Consider the following 26,874-nt stretch of genomic DNA (forward strand, 5'->3'; position numbering starts at 1 on the left):
TTACTTTCACCTCCAAAGCTAAAAAAGTACAAAAAACAAAGCTTTAGCAGGGAAATCACATAAGCACCATTCTTGAGAATAATCTCTTAGTAAATCATGTTGCCTTTCCTGTGCCCTATAAGACAGTTTTTTTCTAATTGTGCAAGCATTTCCGACCCTCAGTTTCATCCACTACTTTTGCCTCTGGCTCCCATTAGGAAGCACCTTGGAAGGATCTCAGAATTGTTAATGGAAAATGATTAATGGAATCATTCTCACTAGTCAGGGGTCAACAGAATCATATGCCCTGAGAGTCTTGCTATAACTTCACTTTCTTGGGTCACCTATGCAGAAATCTTATCTCTGTGGATTATAATTGTTAAAAACTCATGTAGTCTTGTAGTCACAAGGTCAAGAGATCATGACCATCCTGGCCAACATGGTGAAACCCCGTCTCTACTAAAAATACAAAAATTAGCTGGGCGTGGTGGCATGTGCCTGTAGTCCTAGCTACTCGGGAGGCTGACGCAGAAGAATCGTTTGAACCCTTGAGGTGGAGGTTGCAGTAAGCTGAGATTGCACCACTGCACTCCAGCCTGGTGACAAAGCAAGACTCCATCTCAAAAAAAAAAAATTATGTGGTCCCTTGGTCGCACTGTGCTTCAAGTTTGTATATAATAATGTATACATATGTAATAATGTATACATATTATACATATAATAATGTACAACAATATCTGCCATACTTGAGGTAGATAAGGCATCAAATAAAATGTCCTAAGCACATTGAAATGTATACTACAAATAACAAGGCGTTTTGGAGTAAAATACTTTAATCTCAGCTGAACCACTTGCTGTGTTTGTGATCTTAAGCTCTCTAAGTCTTAATGTTCTTGTCTATAGAATAAGGATAAAAATAATTACTCCCTCAAAAGATTCTTTTTTTTGAGGTCTCGATACATTTATTTTTCTTTTTCATGTATATATTTATTATACTTTAAGTTCTAGGGTACATGTAAACTAGTTCAACCATTGTGGAAGACAGTTTGGCGATTCCTCAGGGATCTAGAACTAGAAAAGATTCTTATGAGAAAGGAAGTGATGGTAAACGTGAAGGTAACTTACAAATTGGAATGTCCTATGTTTTATTTACACATACGTCTGTATATACCCAATGTATGATAACTGCTTAATTGGTCTTATTTTAACTTTATTTTGTCCTTTGGAATAGCCACATTTTCTTTTTTCCTATGCTGTTCCAAGTCTCTTTTAATCTGTAGAAATTAAATACTCTTGTATGATCCTTGTCACAGGCAGAGTTTAACAGTATAATTTTTACTTTAGCTAGGCTACTGTCAATATGTAAATGCCAAATTTTCTTCAGGTGTATCAGTAACAATCAGGTTACCATCTGATTATGGCTGACTGGGGATAGCTGGCTCTTTCTAGAGATTTTGCATATTTCTGCTTTGTACCCTTACGTATTGATCTCAGAATTTAGCTCTCAGAGGGCATTTCATGTCCCATATCAGCCATTGCTCCAGGGGCCTCCCAAGCTAACAATCACAGAAGACTCTACCGGAAACTATTCAAATGGTCCTGCTCAGGGAGGGAGGAACCTGCAGCCATTCGCTTTGACTTGAGCTAAACAGAATTCTAAGAAACACACACACGCACACACACACACACACACACACACACACACTGCTTATCTTACCAGAAAGAAGATGAATTTTCTCTGCCTTTTAGCCAGTATTAGAAATTTATCAAAGAACACCCTAATGTCCGTTTTTAAATTGCTCTGCTCTAGGCTAAGCCAGTTCTGCATTAGCAGTACTTTTAACTTTTTTCCAAAGTTCCTTCATTTAATTCAGAATGTCTCTTACAAAAGTCTCCAAACTAAGCAGACACTATAGTGAAAGGGACCAAATCCTACAACCACATTTTTTCAGATGAGGAAATGGAAGTCCAGAAAGGGGACGCAATTTCTCCAAGGCCAGAAGCCAGTGGGCTGGTACTGAATGAAATGCAGGTCTCTGAGTATACTGTGACATCAGAGCTTCTTGACCCTCTCCACAGTAGCACCCCTAAAAAGGATCTCAAGGGAAAGGGAATCTGTATTTAAACACTTTTATTAAGCTACAATTCACATACTCTACAGTTCACTCATTTAAAGTGTACAATTTAGTGACTTTCAGGACAGTCATAGAGTTGCGTGTTCATCAGTCACCACAATCAATTTTAGAACATTTTCATTACACCAGAAAGAAACTACATGCCTTTTAGCATCCCCCCACAAACACCCGCTCTTTCCAGCCCTAAGCAACCACTAATCTACTTTCTGTGTCTATGACTTTGCCTGTTTTGGGCATTTCATATAAATGGAATCGTACAATGTCTGGTCTTGTGTGACTGATTTCTTTCTCTTACCATACTGTTTTAGAGATTCACTATGTTGTAGCATGTGTTATAACTTTATTACTTTTTATGGCTGAATAATATTGCATTGTATGGGTATACCACGTTTGTTGATCTATTAGCTGATGGGTATTTGAGCAGTTTACATTTCTTGGCTATTATGCAAAATGCTGCTATAAATATTTGTGTACACTTTTCTGTGTGGACATATGTTTATATATATATATAGTAGAATTGCTGGATCACATAGTAACTCTATGTTAAACAGTCTGAGGGAACTGGTAGGCTGGTTACAAACTGGCTGCACCAGTTTACATTGCCATCAGCATTGTACAAGTTTTGATTTCTCCACATCCTCACCAACACGTATTATTCTCTCTTTTATTATAACACGTTATAGTGGATATGAAGTTGTATCTCATTTTGGCTTTGAATTGCATTTCCTTGGTAGCTAATGATGTTGAGTATCTTTTCATGTGACTTTTGGACATTGGTATATCTTCTTTGGAAAACTGTCTATTCAGATCCTTTGTACATATTTTAATTGGACTATTTGTCTTTTTATTATTGAGTTGTAATAGTCCTTTATATATTCTAGCACTGTGATAGGTCATTTGATATATGATTGGCAAAAATTTTCTCCCATTCTGTGGGATGTCTTTTTACTTTCTGTTGGTGTTCTATGAAGCACAAAACTTACTGTTATTTTAATGAAGTCAAGTTTGTCAGGTTTTTTTCTTCTTTTGCTTGTGCTTTTGGTGTCATATCTAAGAAAACATTGCCTAACCCAAAGTCACTAAGATTTATGCCAATGTTTTCTTGTAGGAATTTTACGGTTTTCACTCTTACATTTAGGTCTTTGACCCATTTTGAGTTAATTTTTGTATATGGTGTGAAGTAAGTGTCCAAATTCATTCTTTTGCCTGTGGCTATCCAGTTGTCCCAGCACCATTCGTTAAATTCCTCCAATGAAATGGTCTTTGCACTTTTGCTTAAAATCATTTGACTAAATGTTAGGGTTTGTTCCTGAACTATTGATTCTATTTCATTGATCCATATGTCTGTCTTTATGTTAATACCATGCTGTCTTGATTACAGTAGCTGTCTAGCTTTGAAATTGGGAAATGTCAGTCCTCCAACTTTGTTTTGGTGTTCTGAGTCGCTTGACTTTTCGTATGAATGTTAGGATCTGCTGCTCAGTTTCTGCAAAGAAGTTAGCTAGGATTTTGGTAGAGATTGCACTGAATCTGTGGATCAGTTTGGGAAGAATTGCCCTCTTAACAGTATTAAGTCTGCCAATTCGTGAATATGGAATGTCTTTCCATTTATTTAGGTCTCCTTTAACTTCTTTTAACAATGTAGTTTTCAGAGTATATATTTTGCACTTTTTTTGATTAAGTTTGTTCCTAAGAATTTAGTTCTTTTTGATGCTACTGTAAATGGAATTGTTTTCCTTAATTTCAGTTTTTATTTGCTCACTTCTGCTACATAGAAATACAATTGGTTTTGCATATTGATCTTGTATCCTGCAACCTTAGTGAACTTATTTATTAGTTCTTATAGTTTTTAACAGATTCCTTAGGATTTTCTACATGGAGGATCATATCAGCCACAAGATAGTCTTACATCTTTACTTTCCAGTCTGAATGCTTTTTATTTCTTTTTCTTGCCTAATTCTCCTGGCTAGAACTTATAACATTGAATAAAAGTAGTGACTGCAGATATTCTTATATTTTCCTGATACTGAGGGGACAGTATTTAATTTTTCACCACTAAATATCATGTAAGTTGTCAGGTTTTTTGTAGATAACCTTTATTATGTTGAGGACGTTCCCTTTTATTCCTAATAAAATCATGAAGCAGTGTTATATTTTGTCAAATATCTTCTGCCTATATTGGATAATCATATGGTTTTTTTAATGTTGTTGATATGGGAGTAATACATTAACTGATTTCCAGATGTTAACCCAATTTTGCATTCCTGGGATAAATCCCATCTGATCATGGTGTATAATTTCTGTATTGCTGGATCTCATTTGCTAGTATTTTGTTGAGGATCTTTGTGGTTATATTCATGAGAGATTCAGGTCTACATTCTTTCGGAGGAAGGTTTCTGGTTTTAGTATCAGGGTAATATTAACCTCATAAATAAGTTAAGAAATGCTCACTCTGCTTCCATTTTTTGGAAGAGTTCTTAATAAATTGTTATTAATTCTTTAACTTTTTGGTAGATTCGCCAGTGAATCCTATCTGGTGAAGCTAGCTGGTCTTAGGCTTTCCTTTGTGGGAAGTTTTTAATTACTAATTCAATCTCTTTACTTGTTATATGTTTCTTAAAATTGTCTATTCTTGAGTCCATTTGGGCATTATGTGTCTTTCTAAGAATTTTTTATTTTATCTAAGTTACCTAATTTATTGCCATGCACCTGTTCATAGCATTCCATTATAATCCCTTTTATTTATTTAAGGTCATTCATAATGTGAGGACGCAGTTTTAATTGCCTACTTCAAGAGCACAATTTATTTATTTATTTATTTGAGACGGAGTTTCACTCTTGTTGCCCAGGCTGGAGTGCAATGGCGCGATCTCGGCTCACTGCAACCTCTGCCTCCCAGGTTCAAGCGATTCTCCTGCCTCAGCCTCCCTAGTAACTGGGATTACAAGCACCTGCCACTACACCCAGCTAATTTTTTGTATTTTTAGGAGAGACAGGGTTTCACTATGTTGGCCAGGCTGGTCTCAAACTCCTGACCTCAGGCGATCCACCTGCCTTGCCCTCCCAAAGTGCTGGGATTGCAGGCGTGAGCCACTGCACCCAGCCGAGCACTGTGTATTTAAAGTCTCTTACTTTTTTGTCTAAAAAGTCATAGAATATATCTATTTTAATACAAAAATAATATTTCACATTATTTAACATTAATCAAAATTGAAGTACCAGGGAGCGTTCCCATATTTATCTTGTTTCACCACTCCATCATCCAGCAAGGCCTGGGCCCCCCTATGTGAGACGCATCATGACAAGATAGATTCTCCTCAATCAGAGTTCACTCAGCTTCAGTTCCTAGCAAAGATAATCATTATTAAGGTGTGTTAAATTTGTCCCAATAAAAATATATTCAATTTCCCTCTTTATATTTTTTAGAAAAACTATTCTTGAAAACCACCTGCTATTTAGTCATTGACAAGTTTGGATCAGACATCATAAAACTGTGAGTATGCCATGACACATAACTCTGATTCCATTGCTGGGACATGGGAGGAACAAGAAAACTGGGAGGTGGGAGGCTCTGTGTTCAGCATGATGCACTTTCTGGACAGGGCTCGAGGTGTTATTCCAGCTCTTAGTAATAGTGGAAAATTGGAACCTGATTTGGATCCTTCGTCACTCTACACAAAGGCTCCCCTTGAATTACAGTGTGGCAACCTGTACTTGGGTGATTGAATCTTTCTTCCGAGCCCTCTCTGCCTCCCTGGATTCCCAGGCCACATCTTCTCTCCCCACTTAGCCGGTTTCCTGGCTTCTCTCCGCCTCCCTACTCCCAGCCCTTGCTCCTCGCATTATCACAGTCTGCTTTTTCTTTTACTGTTTTTCTTTTTTTCCTTTTTTTTTTTTTTTCCTGAGACACGGTCTTGCTCTGTAGCCCAGGCTGGAGTGCAGTGGTGTGATCTCGGCTCACTGCAACCTCCGCCCCCCGGGTTCAAGCAATTCTCCTGCCTTAGCCTAAGAGGCTGGGATTACGGGCATGCGCCACCACACCGGCTAATTTTTGTATTCTTAGTAGAGATGGGGTTTTGCCATGTTGGCTAGGACAGTCTCAAACTCTTGACCTCATGATCTGCCCACCTTGGCCTCTCAAAGTGCTGGGATTACAGGCATAAGCCACCATGCCCGGCTACTGTTTTTCTTTTTTTGAGCTCAGGGCACTGATTCAAATAAGCCCTGTTTCTCAGTTCATGGCACTCTCTCATCAATGATCCATACACGGCTGTCTTACACTTATTATATTCTTATTTAGTTACTTTGAATACTGAAATAAGCTCCTGAACCCACCACCCAAAACAAAGTCTAGGACCTTGACAATAACTTTCTCTGCCCCTATGGTCCCTCCCCTTTATTCTTAGGCTTTTCCCACCCAAGTGAGCATCATCCTAAATTCCATGTTCATCCTTCTTCTGCCTTCTATAAAAAAAAATTATGGAGGTTTTTCTATAGTTTTATTATGTATAAAATATACAAATATAAATCATTCATCATCATATATGTGTTATTATAAACATTTTATAATTTATTATACATAAATTATATGTTTAATTGCTTTCTGGTTTTAACTCTTGTGAACAGTGCTCCTAGGAACATTCTATTTTTTTTTAACTTTAAGTTCTGGGATACATGTGCTGAACATGTAGTTTTGTTACATAGGTATACATGTGCCATGGTAGTTTGCTGTACCTATCAACCTGTCATCTGGGTTTTAAGCCCCACATTCATTAGGTATTTGTCCTAATGCTCTCCCTCCCCTTTCCCCCACCCTCTGACAGGACCTGGTGTGTGATGTTCCCCTCCCTGTGTCCATGTGTTTGCATTGTTCAACTCCCACTTATGAGTGAGAACATGTGGTGTTTGATTTTCTGATCTTGTGATAATTTGCTGAGAATGATGGTTTCTAGCTTCATCCATGTCCCTGCAAAGGACGAGCACTCATCATTTTTATGGCTGCATAGTATTCCATGATGTATATGTGCCACATTTTCTTTATGCAGTCTATCATTGATGGGCATTTGGGTTGGTTCCTAGGAACATTCTTACATGATTCCTCTTCAAGGGGCCATTAGCCTTACAGCAGAGATGTTCACAACACAGCATCCCCCTCTACAACAGGGTAGCCTAGAGTCACAACGTTTTAAAGACAGAAGGAACTTAAAATCATACAGGCAGGGAGGTCATCAGTAATCTGTCATACTGTGCACTTGCTTCTCCTAATAGCGATCTTGCTCTGTTATGGCAAACAATTTTTCATAACCCCTGGGCTGTGTTTGGAAGGCAGGGATCCTTTATTCTTAGCTATTGCCACTATTATTGCCACTGCCTCCCAACAGGACTCCAGGCCTACAAACTTGCCCATTGCCCTGCCCATTTCATAATCTACATTATAGCTAGACTAGTATGTTTTAACGCAAACTCAACTATGGTACTCCCTTAACGTAAAATTATACGAAGTCTTCACATCCTCTGCAGGACTCCTAGCCCCATACACAAGGCTCATCAGGAACTGGTTTCTGAGGGAATTTCCAGACTCACCCCTTGCCACTCCATAGCACACTACACTCCAAACCACTTGTAGTCTCCCCACACACCAGGAGGTTTCTGCCTCAGGATCTCTGTACGAGATGTTCACTCAGCTTGGCACATCCAAAACCTCTATCCCCTACCTCTAACCCAAACAAATCTTATGAACCCACTCCCACACACACAGGCAAACAGGCACACACACACACACAAACACGTGCACACACACAGACATGCACACACGCACACACACATACATACACATGCACATGAGCACATGCACACTCATACAGACATGTACATTCGTGAGCATGCACACATTTTCCTAATACCCTGTGCAAGCCCGTAGCATGGCATTTACCACAGCTGTTTGTAACTGAATTATCCATTAATTTTCTAAGTTGCTATCTAGATGGAAAACCTTTTGAGGGCTAGGACTACATTTTATTCATCTTTGCATCTATCTGCAGGTACTTAGCAAAATACTGACTATATGTTTATGAAAGTAAAAAAGAAAGTAAGAAAAAGAGGTAGGAAGAGCTGGGGGAAAAGGAGAGAGCTTTGTATCTCCACGCCCAGGTGCAATACTTAAGCATAGAAAGTCTTCAATAAGTGTTTGTTGAATTAATAAATTTTTTTTTAAAAAGTATGATTACAGATGAGCCATGACTAGATAGCTGTGAAGAAAGTTTTTTAAAAGTATGAAGACAGGAAAAAAAAAAAGAAACCCTTTTCGTCTATTTGATGAATCTATTTATACACCTAGTAGGAGCCTAGATCAGGGAACCAGATCAGCAAGCTGAAAAGTCCCGGAACTCAAAGGGGGCGCAAGTGTCCAAAAGGGGGTGCCAGAGAGCAGCTCCCAAGAGCAGTGTGCAGGGAGTTACCGAGAAGTGGCCTGGGGTAATTCAGACACAACTTGCTCTTCTGTAGCTGGCTATAGAGTGGTGAGTGTGAGAATCAGTGAAGCACAAGGATCAGAGAAAGGACAGACACAGTACTCATCACTGCAGATGCAAACTGTACAGCATGTGAACTGTACAAGAGACAAGCGGGCATAGGTACAGAGAAAGAATGGGACCAGCAGGCCGGGCGCGGTGGCTCACGCCTGTAATTTCAGCACTTTGGGAGGCCAAGGTGGGCGGATCATGAGGTCAGGAGATCGAGACCATCCTGGCCAACATGGTGAAACCCTGTCTCTACTAAAATACAAAAAAATTAGCCGAGTGTGGTGGCGAGCGCCTGTAGTCCCAGCTACTCGGGAGCTTGAGGCAGGGGAATTGCTTGAACCCTGGAGACAGAGGTTGCAGTGAGCTGAGATGACGCCACTGCACTCCAGCCTGAATCACATTTTTCTTTCTAATAAAGAAACTAATTCTCGCTAGCATGAGGTGGGCCACTTTTGAAGAACCACAGATGTAATAAATGAATAAACAACAGATGTCTGATCCCACCTTCGTGGTTCTGTCCACCATGTGTTTTGTTTGTCCACAATTTCCCACTATGTGTATTAGTTGTGAGCTGACAGAAATGTTTCCTCATTGGGCATGTTCTTCATACAGGTTGTTTTAAGCTATCAGACACAGCTCGAGATTGATGGAGACCCTGAAAATGACAACCTCATGATTTAGTTTTACTTGAATATCAGTCTTCCAATATTAAAGGTATTTTCTAGCCCAAAGGGCATCCTTCCTCATTATTTCACACCACTCAGTTCTCAATAATTCATGGACTAATTATGCAGCAATTACATTTCCTTCCCACAGGCAGAGCCACAAGATCTTAAAAAAAAAAAAAAGGATACCTGAGAACTCAGGGGTTCCCCCAAAAACCTGAGTCATGCAGGGAGGAGCTACTTCAGGGGGCAGCTCAATCCCAGCCAGTGACCACGGCTGGGTCCCCTCTGTGTGGCCCAGACCACCATTGCTCTCTCCATTCCTGTAGCAAGCCTGACTCTGGTCTCTGTCTGTCTGTGTTGCTTTCTGGTATCTATTTATGCTTCTCTCTAAATCACAAATTCTTATGTCCTAAGCCCAGGAGCTCTCTGAGATCAGGACAGGCATAAACTACTAACAGTTTCAAGAAAAAAATGCAAAACAGAATTGATAACAATTATGGTATACCTTAGATGTAATTAATGGCTTTGGGAGAGGCATTAAAAATACAGGGCAGAGCCACTGCACTCTGTGACTCATGCCTGTAATCCCAGCATTTTGGGAGGCTGAGGCAGGTGGATCACTTGAGGTCAGGAGTTTGAGACTAACCTAACCAACACGGTGAAACCCCGTCTTTACTAAAACTATAAAAATTAGCCAGGCATGGTGGTGGGTGCCTGTAATCTCAGCTACTCGGGAGGCTGAGGCAGAAGAATCGCTTGAACCCAGGAGGTGGAGGTTGCAATGAGCCGAAATCATGCCACTGCACTCCAGCCTGGGCAACAGAGAGAGACTCCATTTAAAAAAAAAAAAAAAAAAAAGAGTGGGAGGGAATATAATTCTGTTATTCACAAGATAATTACAAGATTTATAGAAATAATTAAATTCATAGTACACTATAAAGGATGTGACCTCGAAACAAGACAAAAGTATTAAGTTATATGAAGAAGATCTTTCAGTTCTGTTGGGGGATCTCTGTGACTACAATTTATATATAAAACTCCTTTGAAAGTAATGTCACAGGTCTAAATATGAGCACTTTCAAGTGAAAAAGGCTCTATTCCCCTAACCCTGCCACAGGCTCTGTTGCTCTGCCGTCTGGTCATACTTGCTCCTCTTTAGATTTATGATGATAATGATGGTCATCATCATCGACTGTAATTCTACCATGATTCTAATTCAAGCAGTCCATTAGCTGGCTATGCCAAAGTGTTGAAGCCCTCCCCTTCCTGCATTCTGCACTCTATACACTTCTATAGCTGTAAAGGTAGTAAAAGGAAGTAAATGAAAATGTGATAGTTTCAACATTATGAAGTTTGAAAGTCACCACTCTGTTCTAACAGAGGTTAAAAAGCTGAACAAACTGAAAAACCAACAATACTTCATAGATCCTTAAGAGAAGTAAGATCAGGGCTGGGTGTGGTGGCTCACACCTGTAATCCCAACACTTTGGGAGGCCAAGGCGGGTGGATCACTTGAGTCCAGGAGTTTAAGACCACTTTGGCCAACATAGTGAAACCCCATCTCTATTAGAAATACAAAAATTAGCCGGGGGTGGTGGTGCACCTCTCTCATCCCAGCTACTCCAGAACGTGAGGCATTAGAATCGCTTGAAGCCAGGAGGCAAATGTTGCAGTGAGCTGAGATAGCGCCATTGCACTGCAGCCCGGGTGACAGAGGGAGACTTTGTCTCCAAAAAAACAAACAAACAACAAAAGAAGTAAGATTATTGGGCAAGCTGCTGCCTCCGAAACTGGGGAGAAACAGGTGGATACAGAGAATCACAACTTTCCAGAGCAAAAATTGCCACAGGAGCCAGTATTAAAGAAAGATAATCTGTACTATAATAGACAAATTGCTGGAGCTAGACGTAGACAAGACTGTGTTAAAAATTCCAGTGGAACCAAGTCATAGGGGTGTGCCCACTCACTCTTTTGTGAGTTTTACCTCCAGGAGTTCAACTAATTTCTCACAGTAGTTATTAGAGACACACACACACACACAAAGAACTCTCACGTTTCTGATGGTAGGAGTGAGGGAGCAGAGGAGAAATGAAAAAGAGTAGAAAACAAAAATGAAAACAAAGAACAAGGGTAACAAATAAAAAACAGTAACAAATATAGCAGGTATTAACTATATCGATAATCATTTTGACTGTCAATGGTTTAAATGCACCAACTAAGAAACAGAAATTGTCAGAGTGGATCAGAAAATTAGGCTCAATTATATGCTGTCTAACAAGAAACTCACTTTAAATATAAAGATAAATATAGACTAAAAGGAGATAGAGAAAGCTATAGCATGCTAGCATTAATCAAAAGAAAGAGTAGCCAAATTAATTTGAAACAGAACATACTTCAAAACAAGGGAAGTTATCAGGGATAAAGGGATAAAAGTTACATAATGATAAAGGGGTCAGTTCTCCAATAAGACAAAAATTCTTAATAGGTATACACCTAAAAACAGAGCATCAAAATATGTGAGGCAAAAACTGATAGAACTGCAAGGATAAAGAGATGAATCCATTATTGTAGTTGGAAACTTCAACATCCCTCTATCAGAAATGGACAGATCCAGCCAACAGAAAATCAGTAAAGACATATAGTAATCTTCCTTTATCTGTGAGAAATATGTTCCAAGACCACCAGTGGATGCCTGAAACCATGGATAAAAGTTATCAAATCCTATAGATACTATGTTTTTTCCTATACACCCATATCTATGACAAAGTTTAATTTATAAATTAGGCACAGTACCCTTGTGCCTTGGGGCTGTTATCAAGTAAAATAAGGGTTACTTGAACATAAGCACTGTGAGATGGTGACAATCAGTCTGATAACTGAGAAGGCTACTGAGTGACTAACAAGTAGGTAGTGTATACAGCATGGGCATGCTGAACAAAGGAACAATTCACATCCCAGGTGAGATGGAGTGGGATGGTGCAAGATTTCATCACACTACTTAAAACAGCATGCAATTTATAATTTATGAGTTGTTTCTTTGTGCAGTTTTTCATTTAATACTTTTGGACTACAGTTGACCACAAATAACTGAAACCATGGAGATCAAAACTTCAGATAAAGGGGGACTACTGTAGTTGAACTCAACAACACTATCAATCAACCAGATGTAACTGACATTTAAGGACTGTTTTATCCAACAACAGCAGAATACACATTCTTCTCAAGTTCACATGAAACATTCACCAAGATACATTACATTCTGAGACATAAAACACATTTTAATTTAAAAGAATAGAAATTATATAATGTCTGCTGTCAGACAACATTGGTATTAAACTAGAAATCAGTAAAAGAAAGAGAACTAGAAATCACAAAATACATGGAGATTAAACACTTCTAAATAACATATGAACCTAAGAAGAAATCTCAAAAGAAATTTTAAGGTATTTTGAACTAAATAAAGTTGAAAATAAAACTTATCAAAATTCGTGTGATGAAGTGAAAGCAGTGCTTAGAGAGAAATTTGTAGCATTGAATGACTATATTAGAAAAACATAAAAACCTAAAATGAGTCATCTAAGCTTCTACCTTAAGAAACTAGAAAATGAAGAGCAAAGTAAATCCAAAGTAAACACAAGATAAATAATAAAAATTTGAGCAGAAAACAAGGAAACTGAACATAAAAATCAATAGAAATTTAATATAGAAATAGAAAATTAATAGAAAATTAAACCAAAAGCTAGGTTTTTTGAAAATATCAGTAAAATTGATAAGCTTCTAGCTAGGCTAACTAAGGAAAAGAGGGATAACACAAACTACTGATATCAGAACTGAAAGAGAGGACATCACTACAAATCCCACAGATATTAAAAAGATAATCAAGAAATATTATAAATAATTCTATGCCCACAAATTTGATAATCTAGAGGAAATGGGCCAATTCCTTGAAAGACACAAACTGCCAAAACACACAAGAAGAAATAGACAATCTGAATAGGCCTATATCTATTAAAGAAATTGGATCAATATTTAATAATCTTCCAAAACAAAAAACACGAAGCCCTGATAGATTCACTGGTAGATTATACCAAATATTTGGGGAAGAAAGTATACCAAGTCTCTATAATCTATTTCAGAAGATAGAAGCTAAGAGAATACTTCCTAACTCATTCTATGAGGTCAGCATCATCCTAATACCAAAACCAGACAAAGACATTACAAGAAAAGAAAACTACAGACCAATATCTCTCACGAATATAGATTAGAAAATCCTCAGCAAAATGTTAGCAAATCAAATAAAAAATGTATAAAAAGAATTATATGCTACAACTAGTGAGGTGTATCCTAAATATACAAGACTGGTTCAACATTCAAAAATCAAATATTGTAATCCATCGTATCAACAGGCTCAAAAAGAAAAATCTCATGATTATATTAATAGACACAGAAAAAGCATTTAACGAACTCCAATACTCATTTGTGATTTAAAAAAAAAAACTCTCAGTAAACTAGAAATAACTAGAGAAAAACTTTCTCAACTGGATAAAGAATATCTACAAAAAGACTACAATGAACATCATACTTCATGCTGAGAACTAGAAGCTTTCCCACTAAGATGAGGAACAAGGCAAGGATGCTTCTCTCACCACTCTTTTCAACATTGTACTGAAAGTCCTAGCTAATGCAATAAGAGGGAGAGGAAATAAAAAGTCTACTGATTGAGAAGAAAGAAATAAAACTAACTTTGTTCTCAGGTGACATGACTGTCTATGTGGAAAATCCAAAAGAATTGGCAAAAAAAAAAAAAATTCTAGAACTAATAAGCAATTATATCAAGGTTGCAGGACACAAAGTTAATATACAAAGTGAACCACTTTCCTATATATCAACAATGAACAAGTGGAATTTGAAATCAAACACATGATACCATTTACATTATCACCTCTAGAAATAAAATACTTATGTGTAAATTTAACAAAATATGTGCCAGATCTGTATGAGGAAAATTACAACACTTTATTGAAATAAATTTAAAAACTAGATAAATGAAAAGATATTCCATGTTCATGAATAGAGGGAATCAATATTGTCAAGATGTCACTTCTTCCCAATTTGATCTGTAGTGATATTGTTTGGATGTTTGTCACCTCCATATCTCATGTTGAAATGTGACTTCTCATGTTGGAGGTAGGGCCTAGTAGGAGGTATTAGATAATGGGGGCAGATTCCTCATGAAGGGTTTAGTGTCATCCCCTTGGTAATGAGCGAGTTCGTGCTCTGAGTTCACATGAGATTTGTTTGTTTAAAAGAATGTGGTACTTTCCCCCTCACTCTCTCACTCCTGCTCTCTTCATTCTTCATGTGATACTTCCCACTCACCCTTTTCCTTCCACCATGATTGAAAGCTTCCTGAGGCCTCACTCAAAGGAGATGCTGGAGCCATGCTTGTACAGCCTGCAGAACAGTGAGCCAAGTAAACCTCTTTTCTTTATAAATTGCCCAGCCTCAAGTATTTGTTTATGGCAATGCAAAACAGCCTAACACATGTAGATTCAATGCAATATCAATCTGAATCCCAGCAAATTATTTTATAGATATTGACACATTGATTCTAAAGTTTATATGGAGAGGCAAAAGATCAAGAATGGTCAACACAATATTGAAGAAGAACAAAGTTGGAGGACTGATACTACTTGAACTCAGGCTTACTACAAAGCTACAGTAATCAAGACAGCGGGGTGTTGGTGAAAGAACAGACAAATAATTAATGGAACAGAATAGAGCCCAGAAATAGACCCACATAAATACAGTAAAGTGACCTTTGACAAAGGAGCAAAGGTAATATGATTTAAAAAAAGATAGTCATTTCAACAGATGGTGTTGGAACAAATGGACATCTACATGCAAAAAAATGAATCCAGACACAGACCTTACATCCTTCACAAAAATGAACTCAAAATGGATCACAGACATAAATTTAAAAAACAAAACTACAAAACTCCTAAAAGTGTAGGAGAAAATCTAGTTGACCTTGGGTTTTGTGATAACTTTTTACATAGTACAAATAAATAGACTCAGAGAAACTATTTGCAAAGTATATGTTTAATAAAGATCTGTTATCCAAAATAGACACATAAAAAAACTCTTAAAACTCAACAACAACAAACAACCCAGTTTAAAAAAAAAATGAACCTAAAACTAAAGATCTTAAATGACATCTCACTTAAAAAGTATACAGATAACAAATAAACTTATGAAAAGAAGCTCAACATTATATGTTTTTAGAGGACTGCAAATTAAAACAATGAGATACCACTGTTCATAGAATGGCTAAAATTAAAAAAAAACTGAAAAAAAATCTATAGTTTCTTATGAAACAAAATATAATCTCACCATACAAGCCAGGATTCATACCACCAGGTATTTACCCAATTGAATTGAAAACTTATGTCCACACAAAAACTTGCACAAGAATAGTAGCATTATTCATAATCATCAAAGACTGGAAGCAGCCACAATATCCAATCATATAAGCAAATTGTGGTACAACCACACAATGAAATATTGTTCAGCAGTAAAAGGAAATGAGCTCTCAAGTCATAAAAAGACATGGAGTAAACTTAAATGCGTATTACTAAGTGAGAAAAAACAGTCTGAAAAGGCTACATACAGTATGATTCCAACTATATGACATTCTGGAAAAGGGAAAACTATGGAGACTACAAAGATATCCGTGGTTACCAGGGGTTAGGATGGAGAGAGAGACAAATAGGCATAACACAGAGCATTTTTAGGGCAGTGGTAATCTAATCTGTACGATACTATAATGGTGAATACAAGTCATTATGCATTTGTCCAAACCCATAGAGTATACAACACCAAGAGTGAACCTTAAGGTGAACTAAACACTTTGGACGATGATAGTGTGTCAATGCAGGTTTATCAATTTTAAGAAATTACTGGTGGTAGATAATGATAATAGGGGAGCCTATGCATGTGTGGAGGCAGGAGGTCAATGGGACATCTCTGTATTTTCCTCTCAATTTCACTGTAAACCTAAAACTGCTCAAAAGAAAAAATCTTTTTAAAAATGAAAAATGTGACTCTCTTGGCTTTATTTGCTGCTCTAGGAAAGAGAAAAGGTGGGAATGGTTCCTATGAGTTTGCAGACTGCTTAAAGATTCAGCAAATGAGGCGTAGTCTAGGCCTTCTGTCCCAAGGCTGAGCAAGAGTACACATGCCATACTGCCACTTCTTATGCATCTTGCACATTCTAGTGGTTTTAAATTTGTGTAGATTTATGGGGTTCAGCATTTTCTCTTTTTATCCAAAGGACTACTTGTCACTTTATGTCTTTTTGATGATAAATCATCTTAGAGGACCTAGAGGGACACCACATGTCCAGTTCCCCTCTTCTACTCTCCAGCTCAGAGATGGCCAGCCTCACTCTCTGAGTGGTCCACATCTCCACTCTCACATTCAAGTTCCCTTACTTGAAGTTGTGCCCTATTAGGGAGGAAAAAGAGAATGGGTCTTGTATATCACATGATGAGTTGGCTCTGCTTGTCCTGGATTGCCACAGATGGGATACTGGCCTTAGGTTAAAAACGAAGATTAACCAGAGCCCTATTTATCACTCTCGAGTCCACTAACTACCAGACCCCCATAAAGACAGCAGTCATCAGCTAAATAAATGAACAATTAAGTTGAGAACAGATGTGTGAAAACAGCCACCCTCTCGATTTCCTGACCCCTGGTAGACATTAGTTTGGTAATGGACTTTATCTGCAACAAGCAGCCTGCTTCACTGCTTAAAAGGGATGGCATCTTTGATACTTTTAGTTGCAGTCTTACCCCCTGACTTCCCTTGAAGGGACCTGGGGCTAAGCAGGTGACTTTCATGATGAACTCTGCATTTCCCTCTTAACTCAGGTGCTCACAAAAGAGTGATAAACATCTTGCCAGCCACACCGTTAGCTGCATTCAGCTGGAATGAAATTTGGGTGGCCATGGTTCCAGCCTGTTTTCACATATTGGTTATCCTCAAAATATTTGGAGATTTCCAAGGTGGCCCCCCTTTCTGTGACGGGCTTCATTAAGATACATTTTCATTAACATAGGGTAGTTCTTTCTACCAGAAGGTGCACAGTAGAAATAAATGCTCAAGGCTCCTCCCAGTGTTTGGAGGTGTAGTGGTCCCAGGATAATATTTTTAGAGATTTTTAAGGATATTTTGTTATTTAGCAACCATTACAACTGCTGCTTACTCACAAAGTGAAAATCAAGAGTGTTTTTCTGTTTTGTTTTCTTTGCTTTTTATCATTCTAAATTCCATTTGTTATTCTGCATGCCCAGGTGTAAAATTCCTTTGGTGGAGCAGACCAAACCCAATTGAGTCTGTGAAATGGGCATCAGGGAAAGAAAGCAGAGAGGAGAGTGAAGGGAGCAAGCCAATTCAGTGACTCACATTCAGGCCAGCGATTAAAAGGGGCCATGCACTCCAATTCTAACCCAGGGGCGCTCAAGGGTTGGCCCATGTGTGAGCTGTTACTGCTTTCAATCACAAGATAAAAGGGAAAGAGGAGGGGGCTGAGGAGGCCCAGGGAGAGAAGAGAGGTGTTAGTCATTGCAGTGATTGTAGAGGTAGTTGTTATAATAGTTGGGTGGGGAGAGGTTGGAGTGGATTTATTATAAGAACCTAGGGCACACAGATCAGGGGACTAAAGGGCAGGAAAATACCTAGGCCTCTGAAAGAGACTGAAAATAGAACAGTAAACCAAAGGAACCCAGGGAGTGTGCTCTCCTCCAGCTTCCTCACTGCACACCCTCTGGGTTCTGCCGTCAGAACCCATCCTGCAGACTGGCTTTCCAGATACTCAGTCCACATGGCAGGAAATTATGACAGCACCATCCCAGCTCACTCTAGCTTCTCTTTTTCTGAGAGTAGCCCAGGGTGAAGCTGAACATTTTTAATACCAATTCCAAATGTTTGAAAGAATCAGATTGGTCCTTCTTGAAACAGTAGTTTAATGAGATCTAATCAACTGGCTGGGAGCTATGGCATATAAACACAGTTACCAGAAGCCCGCGCTAATGGGCAAAGGAAGACAGTGAAGTTGTCATGTGAGCTGGGAAGAAACCCAAAGAAAGTATCTTCTAGACTCCATCACTGTCCCTCTGCAGAATACAAAGGTTGGTCTCTGGGTATTACCAACCTGTGTTGCTGGATTTTTTTGTTTTTGTTGTCTTGGTTTGACTTGTGATTTGAATCAATAATTTGCTTCAAAATGTAATAAGAGTTTATACTTATAGAAGTATATAAGTATAGCTTATACTTATAGAAGAGTTTATACATTTGCTTCAAAATGTAATAAGAGTTTATACTTGTTCACGTCATTCGAAAAATTATACTCATTTTTCTTGGTAAGAAGAGTTTTGGGAGTGGGAAAGAAAAAATGAACATGGAATCAGTTACATCGAATCTAGATGTAAACTAAATGTTTTAAAAGAACTGTCCTTATACCATCCCCAGGGAAACAAACAAGTCAGTTACATTGTACTTTCTTCCATAAGAATAAGAAAAATGCCCAGCCTGGTGCAGTGGCTCATGCCTATAATCCCAGCATTTTGGGAGGCCGAGGTGGGTGTATCACCTGAGGTTAAGAGTTCGAGACCAGCCTGACCAACACAGTGAAACCCTATCTCTACTAAAAAATATAAAACTTAGCCAAGCATGGTGGTGGGTGCCTATAATCCCAGCTGCTGGGGAGGCTGAGGCAGAAGAATCACTTGAACCCAGGGGGCGGAGGTTGCAGTGAGCCGAGATCATTCCACTACACTCCAGCCTGGGCGACAGAGCAAGACTCTGTCTCAAAAAACAAAAACAAACAAAAAACTCTGTTCCCGAATAATTGGGGAGACTGATTTGAGTAATAATAATGTCAAGCACGTCCGTGTGAAAAGACCACCAAACAGGCTTTGTGTGAGCAATAAAGCTGTTTATTCACTTGGGTGCAAGTGGGCTGAGACTGAAAAGACAGTCAGCGAAGGGAGATGGGGAAGCGGTTGCTTTATAGGAGTTGGGTAGATAATGGAAAATTACAATAAAAGGTAGTTTTCTATTGTTAGCAGAGGAGAGGGTTGCAAGGTACATGGTGGAGAGATCATAAGACTTATTGTCCAGAAGAAGAATGTCACAAAGTCGATTGATCAACTAAGACAGGGCAGGGACAAGTCACGATAGTAAAATGTTGTAATTTTACTCAGTTAAGGCAGGAACTGACCGTTTTACTTCTTTGTGGTTTTTCTTTGGCTGCTCCAGACTTCTTGGCTCCTGCAGGCCATCTAGACAGATATGTGCAGGTCACAGGGGTTATAATGGTCGAGCTTCGGCTCAGAGGCCTGACAAAACTCTGACCTCCCACAGAAAAAAAAAAAAAAAAAAGAAGAAATATGTTTATAAGGGAATAGAATAGATTATTTGGATTGTGCCTAAGAAAATAAGGTTAGGTGTTTAAGGCTATATCATAAATGATTTTTCACTATAAGGTCACCATGTTTCAAAGGCCCAAACTTCAAAATATTGTTTCCATCAAATTACATCCCTGCCCACTTTTTCTTTCCCAATTTTATGTGTGGCTTTGCCTGGAAAGAATCCCAGCGCTCGCGTGAGAGGCTGACTGGCAGCTCAGTGCTGTGCATGCCCCATCCTTGCCTTTAGGACCTCATTTTAAATGCAGAAGAGAGCAACATGGCAGGAAATCATTACCATCCAGCAGCTCCCCAGGATTGGGGTCAAAGGCCGCTCTGCAAGGAGTTGAGGGTATTAGAATCCATTCTGGGGATTTACCTTTCTTTGCAATAGCTTCTATTTCCTAACGCCTGAGAGATCTGAATAGCCTTTGTTTTGCCCCATTTCCCTCCAGGCTTAGCGCAGATATGAATGCTGATGTGGTATGTCACACTCTGGAGTTTTGTAAACAGAACACTGGCCAACCATTGTGTCATCTCTACCCTCTTCCCAAGGTGAGTGTGTAATCACTCTGAACATCTGTTTCCAGGGACATGCAAGGCCTTTGGAAATGTTAGAAAAGGAGGCTTAGCTTTTACTCGCTCAGTGTTTTGCGGACAGGGAGAGGCAAGATGACACTTTCAATTACCCCGCAAGAAATAATATTCCTGCATTTTGGCCTAGATCCCTACTCCCATGCTAGAAAGAATGTCTTTGCTGTTCAGCCATTGTGGACTGTAATTTTGAGCTGGCCTGCCAGTAGGTAGGAAATCTGATCAAAGAGATGCAGAGGTTTAAATCCCTATCACTTAAAAATCAAGCAAGTCACTCTCATAGAGTGACCAGCTCATGCCACTTTGCCCAGGACTTTCCTGCCATGAGCACTGAAAGCCCCACATCTTGGGAAATCCTGGGCAGTTGGTCACCCTATCTGAGCTTTATTGCTCTTACTCATAAAATGGGTTATGATAAACTACCTCCCACAGTGGTTTATTGTGGGAAGTAGGTGAGCTAATATGTAAAAAATGCTTAGCACAATAACTGATACAGTTTTTAAAGTGTTAATAAAAATGATTGCTAAATAATCATTATTGATAACATTATTATTCAGTGATAGCTGTTCAGAGGACCCTGTGTGCATTATATCATTTTGTGTAGCTTTTAATTAGATTGCGGAGGGGAGGCTGCAAATGTTGACACAGTTCCCTCCCCACACTCTGGATGAGAGGATAATATTGAATCCAGTTAGGCCACAGAATATTAATTTTCAGGAGCTGCCTGTGAAAAAAAATTCTTTGCCTTCTTTCTTGAATTGTAGTTTTTCTGGATATAACACAACAGGTTTCTATTTTAATTGTAATTTCCTTTTTATTCATGTTAAAATGAAGTTCATTTTAGTGCTTTGTGGCCTAACCAATGACCATGATTTTGCTGACGGACAGTATTAAATACATAAGCCTGTCTCCTTGAGCAGGAAGTAAGAGATGCAACTACCTGAGGAACGTGTATATTTCATGCTTCCTCTGTCACTGACTAAGTGCCAATTAAATTTCCCCTAATTCCACCTGAGGAGCCGCAGGCTCCACTGGTACCTAGAAGAGTTAGTTAACTTTAATTAAAAAAAAAACTTTTCATGTGTTCAAATAGCATGTGACTATTGTATCATAAAATCATAATATTTTCTATTTGATATTGCAAGGAAGAAATAGGTCTCTGTGCAAGTGATACAGGTTTTGTGATTTCCTTAAATAATAATGTCATGGATACATTCCACCCACAGCTACACATAGTCACAAAAAGTTCAACTTTAAACTGTCCCATTTAAAATAGCATTCTTTATTTTTATACTCTCTATAGTTTACATCTGAAATTTCATGTCCTTGCCTTCCCACCCTGACCCCCTTCTCAATTCTTAACTCTGTAACATTTCCACCGCCTCTTTGGCTGCAAGGGAATTGGAGGATTTCATGTGGGAACCGCCACCTTCTACCCCAGCTAGCATTCAGTGCTGCTGGGCAGCCTGTGACTGCTCCCTGGACAGCCCCCTTCACTTTCCTCTGACGGCTGTTCTAGGCCTTCACCCTCTGCCTCGGGTCCCCCTCTCCAGCCTCCATCTCTGCAGATGACCCAGAAAAGAGGGACAATGGGTGTACACGTGGACAGCCTCACTCTCCTCTGCCTCTGAGCTTCCCCTGAATAGTAGTAACTGACATTGACTGGGCACTCGCTTTGGGTCCAGTGCTGGTGTAGAGGCTCACACTTGATCTTGTTTTGTTCCCAAGCAGGCCTAGGTTGGAGGTGTCATTACGACTCCTTTTTACAGTGGAGGAAACTGAGGGTTAGAGAAGTTATGTGACTTCCTGAAAGTCACTTCCCGAGGAAAGAACAGAACTGGGTTCACACCCCGGTTGTTCTACTCAGAGATTAGTTGAGCTCTAACGTGGTGTCAATGTTTCAGAAACTCCCCTGGGGTGTCTTCTTACAACAGTCAGCTGAAATCCTACCACCAGAAACAACCGATGTCGAAATGTGTGTTTCCTTTTAATTTTTCAAATAAATTATATTGTATTGAGAATTTATTTGAGAGTTATGATGATGCATATACAATTTTATACCCTACTTTGTTCCCTTAACATTACATTTTGAGCATCTATTTTTCAGTGGTATATAGCAGACCTTTTTTATCATTTTGCAAATCACCCCTACATAGCACGTATGAATGCTCAGGTGGAATTACCTACCTGTTAGGGACAAACTACCCCAAAAACGCTTCTCAGTACTGCCAACACCTCCCCCCCCCCAACCTCTTTGTGCCACCCCTCCCCTTCCCCCAAGCCTTTTTACATTTTTAAGCCCTTATCTAGGCGTCGTGGTGAAGTCAGCAGACTTTACCTATCAGGCCTTGCTGCAATAAAGCAAACCCCAATTACAAACCATCCAGACTGCACAGGGGAAGGTCGCACCAAAAAAAAGTCATAAAAAACGTAAACAAACTTTACTTACATCCTTCGGTACCATAAGCATCACAAGGTGATATGTGGCAGAGTTAACCATCATATAACCCCAGGGTCTCTGTCCCGCATGTAAACCCCTCATTTTGTAAGCTCAAGACTGCCTCCTCTGTCTGTAGCAGAGCAGCCAGCAAGTTAAATAAAGGCTTGCCTAAATTTGGGTCTCTCTCTCTCTCGTCCTTTCTCTCAGCTGAACTTACATTACCTACTAAGGGCGGGTGAAGACACAAATGCAGACGTAGATAATGTTCAGCCCTCCAGAAGGAATTCTCATGACTCTCCTAGTCAATAGTCCCCAGAGTAGCCACTATTCCGAAGTCTATCGTCACCGGCTAGTTCATTTTTAGGATACTCTATTCTTGAATGTCGTATCAAAGACCTCGCGTGGCATATGCTCCTTTGTGTCTGGCTTCCTCCACCTGTGAGCTTCATCCCATGTTGGGTGAACAGCATCATTTCATGTAGAATTCCCCCAATCGTCTTTTGACGTAGCTCCTGCTCTACTGTCCCAGTGAGTCCAACCAAATCTGCTCTTTCCCTCTTTCTAATACATTTTTTTCCATATTGACGCCACAAATGCCTTGCTGTAGGAAAAATATGACCTTCCCACCCCAGCCCAACCCTTTGCCTGGAAAGCAATTTCTCACTCTGTCCTTCCACTTGGTGGATTATTCCTCCCCCTCCCATCGTTCATGGCTTAGCTTACATGTCACTTCTGCAGGGAGGCGGGCCCTATTAGATAGCCCTCTTATCATAGCTCCTGTATATTCCTTTCTTGAACTTGCCGCTTTACAGGATATATTCCTGTGTGACTGCCTGCCTGTCTCTACCACTATCCTCTGAACTCCAGGAAGGCAAATTCTGTCTTGTTCACCACTGTATACCCAGTGTCTAGGACAGTGCCTCACACATACCAAGGAAATGTGTATTGACGCAATGAACAGGTGAAGTGCCACTAGCTTCTCATTTGCATCCCTGATGGAAATTCTGACTTTCCTCACGTCAAGGCCTCACTGATTTTCCCAGGGCATACTTATGATCCTGAACATAGTTTGGGATCTCCACGTTGCCTACACAACTAAGTACAAATTTTCACTTAGCTTTTCAGGACCTTCCAAAAGCCTTTCCAGACTTGCCTTTCCCTCTTAGGTTTGTGAATCCTGTGCTGCAGATGGCAGCAAGTGACTGGCTCTGCCTTGAGCCATACCCAACCCTCCCGCCCTGCACCTTGGATCTTCGTCATTCCCTCTACCCAGACCACCTTTATCAACTCCATGCCATCCCTCAAGCTCATGTCAATGGTCACCTTCTCTGTAAAGTAATTCCTAACTGTCCCAACAAAACGTTAACTCTCCTTTGAATAATCATTGTAAAATAACTGTTTGAGCACTTATAATGTGCTAATATTGTTCTAAACGCTTTATGTGTATTCATGCATTTAATCTTATGGAATAGGTATTGTTGTCCACCCTTTATATATGAGGAAGGTGTGGCAGAGAGGCATCAAGATACTAGTTTCGTAGATTTCCTCACTAGGATGCAAGCACATGGGAGCGGGCAGGCCTGTACCTTGCCTGTCTGTCTTTGTTCTCTCCACCATGCCAGGCACATACTTACTTGGTATATGGATAAAAATGAAAATAGCAGAAGCTGGTATTTATTGATGGCCTGCCAGCAGCTGCACTTAACATGCGTGATCTCATTTAACAGTGCTCTTAGGTCCATATTTATTTTACAGTTAAGGAATTTTGAGACTTGGAGAAGTTAAGGGATTTTCCCAGGCTATACAGCTAGTGAGGAACACAAGAGGATTTATCTAGGGTTTGTTTTTCTTAAAGTCCAAATTCTCATTCACTGTGCTGTCTGCCTCACTGAGACTCCGTAGGTGTTGTCACATTGAATGGAACCACTGCTCCTGGGCCAGCTAATTCCTCATAAGCAGGACTGTGCACGCTCTATGTCTGGCTTTTCACACATTTCAGACTCTAGTACAATATAAATAATGTGATGCAAGCAGTCTCCCCTGTGACATGTATGCTGCAGGGATGGAGAGGATGGATGGGCCCCTCTGTAGCAGGGAGCTCACAGCGCAGAAGCAAGCAGTGCAGAGCAACAGAGATCTGGCTTCAGTGGGGCCAAAAGTTAAAGGTGGAACTGCATTTGGGGCTCACGGTCAACCCCTATTCATCATCTACAGCCCACCTGAAATTCTAGGCCCACTTCTTGGCGGTCCTGTGGACATGTCTCCCTACCACTATCTACTGTGTGCTCAAAAAGGACAAACTTCATCCGTAATTAATTAAAGCAAGAAAAATCTACAATGTCCCACTGGTACAAGAAGAAGAAGAAAAAGGAGAGAGGAGAAAAGGAGGAAGAGAAGAGGGACGGGGAGGAAAGGGAAGGAAAAATAGCTGCAGGCCTCATTCATTGCAAAGACCACCCAGGTGGTTTTGTGTTACATATCTTGGGAGTTTATTTTTACCGCTCCTCTCATTTGCACATGAAACGGCGCATTGATTGCTGCTGGTGTGTGTGTGTGTGTGTGTACATGCACACACGCACAGGGATGCATGCACGTGACTGGCTCTCCCTTGAACCCTCCCCAACCCTCCCACCATGTCCAAAACCATGATTCTAACACCACAGCTCACAAATTGAAAACCGAATGCAGCTTATTGGTGTGTACCCAGCGGCTCTTTAAAGCTCTCTTTTTTGGATCAGAATGTTACATTGCATGAGCCCCTGCTTGAGCCAGAAGCATCCTGGAGCCTCCTTAGCTTTAAGCCACTCCCATTTGGGTCCCCGAACCTTGAGATCTCCAGGCAGACCTCGTAGCTTTGAACTGACCCCTTTCCTAACCACAGCAGTGCTGGAGGAACAAGCTGCATTTACCAACATCTCCAAGGCACACTCAAGACTTACTTCAGCCACTTTGATCTACATTAAAAGAGAATCATATTCAGAATGTAAGCCCAGTGTGGAGAGAGGTTCTCCTTATTTCCCTGGGGCCTCCTGAACTGCTGGGTGGCAGGGAGACCTGCTGCCTTAGGAAAGCAACCCAGACTTTGAAACAGCTTTTCCCACAGTGAGTTGCATTTCTACAAGAACCAAAAGCTCTCTGATGCTGAGTGTGGGGGAGGGTGTGTATGCACAGGGAATTATATTTCCCTGGAATCCAAACTACCAGGAAAGTGACATAAATGGGTTTGGCAAGAAGTAAATTTGCACCCTTTGTATGAGAAAGTGACGCATGACAAATTCTGGTTCGCCTAAGCAATAAACAAGCTGACCTCAGGAATTCACTTTTATTTTTTAAACACTAGGTGTCAAATAAAATACCCAGCATCTCTTTTAGTAGACTGTCTCAGGTGGTAATGTTTAGAAAAAGAATCACAGACAGACAGGAAATTGGACACTTCCTGAGATTCTGTAATCACTAAATTTCATTCTGCATGATCCGCAGAACCTGAAGCTCATAATGCTGTTTTTAGCCCTATGAGCTCACAGCACACTGTCAGATGTGTTATTGTCTAGTCTCCCCCAAACTCTCTTATTTCAAATAAACATTTTTTAGTAATAATTTCAGATTTATAAAAAGTTGTGAGGATACTGCAAGAGAGTATACTGTTCACCCAAGTTTAATTCCCCACAATGTGAACATATTACTATTACTTAGTCAAAACTAAATAAGTCAATATTACTACTGTATATACCTTAGTAGCAAATCAAGTCCAGACTTTATTTGGATTACACCCGTTTCTCCTCTAATGTCCTCTTCTGTTCCAGGATCTAGTCCAGGACACACGGTGCATTTCTTTTTCATGTCTCCTTAGTGTCCTCTGGTCTGTGACAGAGTCTTCGTCTTTCCTTGTTTTTCATAACCTTGGCAGTTTTCAGGGATACAGGTTAAATACGTTGGTAACATGTTCCTCGAATTGGGATTTGTTTGATGTCTTCATCTTGGTTCAACAGTGTTAGGGGTTTATGGAAAGAACACCACAGAGGTGAAGCACCCTTTTCATCACATCCTATCAGAGTTAAATGATGCCA

At 39.8% G+C, this 26,874-nt stretch overlaps 1 protein-coding gene across 3 annotated transcripts in view; it reads left to right on the forward strand.

Annotated features, from left to right (window-relative positions):
- The window catches only part of AOAH (acyloxyacyl hydrolase), a 210,607-nt gene that overhangs the window by 44,530 nt on the left and 139,203 nt on the right, over window positions 1-26,874 (forward strand). For 2 of the 3 annotated variants that reach the window (XM_054493687.1, XM_054493688.1), the window contains exons 3-4: window positions 5,541-5,607; window positions 20,229-20,328. In XM_054493687.1, coding sequence (XP_054349662.1) covers window positions 5,541-5,607; window positions 20,229-20,328 — 167 coding nt within the window. Of the gene's footprint in view, window positions 1-5,540; window positions 5,608-9,247; window positions 9,350-20,228; window positions 20,329-26,874 lie in introns of all 3 variants that reach the window. The other variant, XM_054493689.1, reaches the window with a different exon arrangement.

Source organism: Pongo pygmaeus, chromosome 6 (assembly GCF_028885625.2).
Source record: "Pongo pygmaeus isolate AG05252 chromosome 6, NHGRI_mPonPyg2-v2.0_pri, whole genome shotgun sequence".
NCBI lineage: Eukaryota > Metazoa > Chordata > Mammalia > Primates > Hominidae > Pongo > Pongo pygmaeus.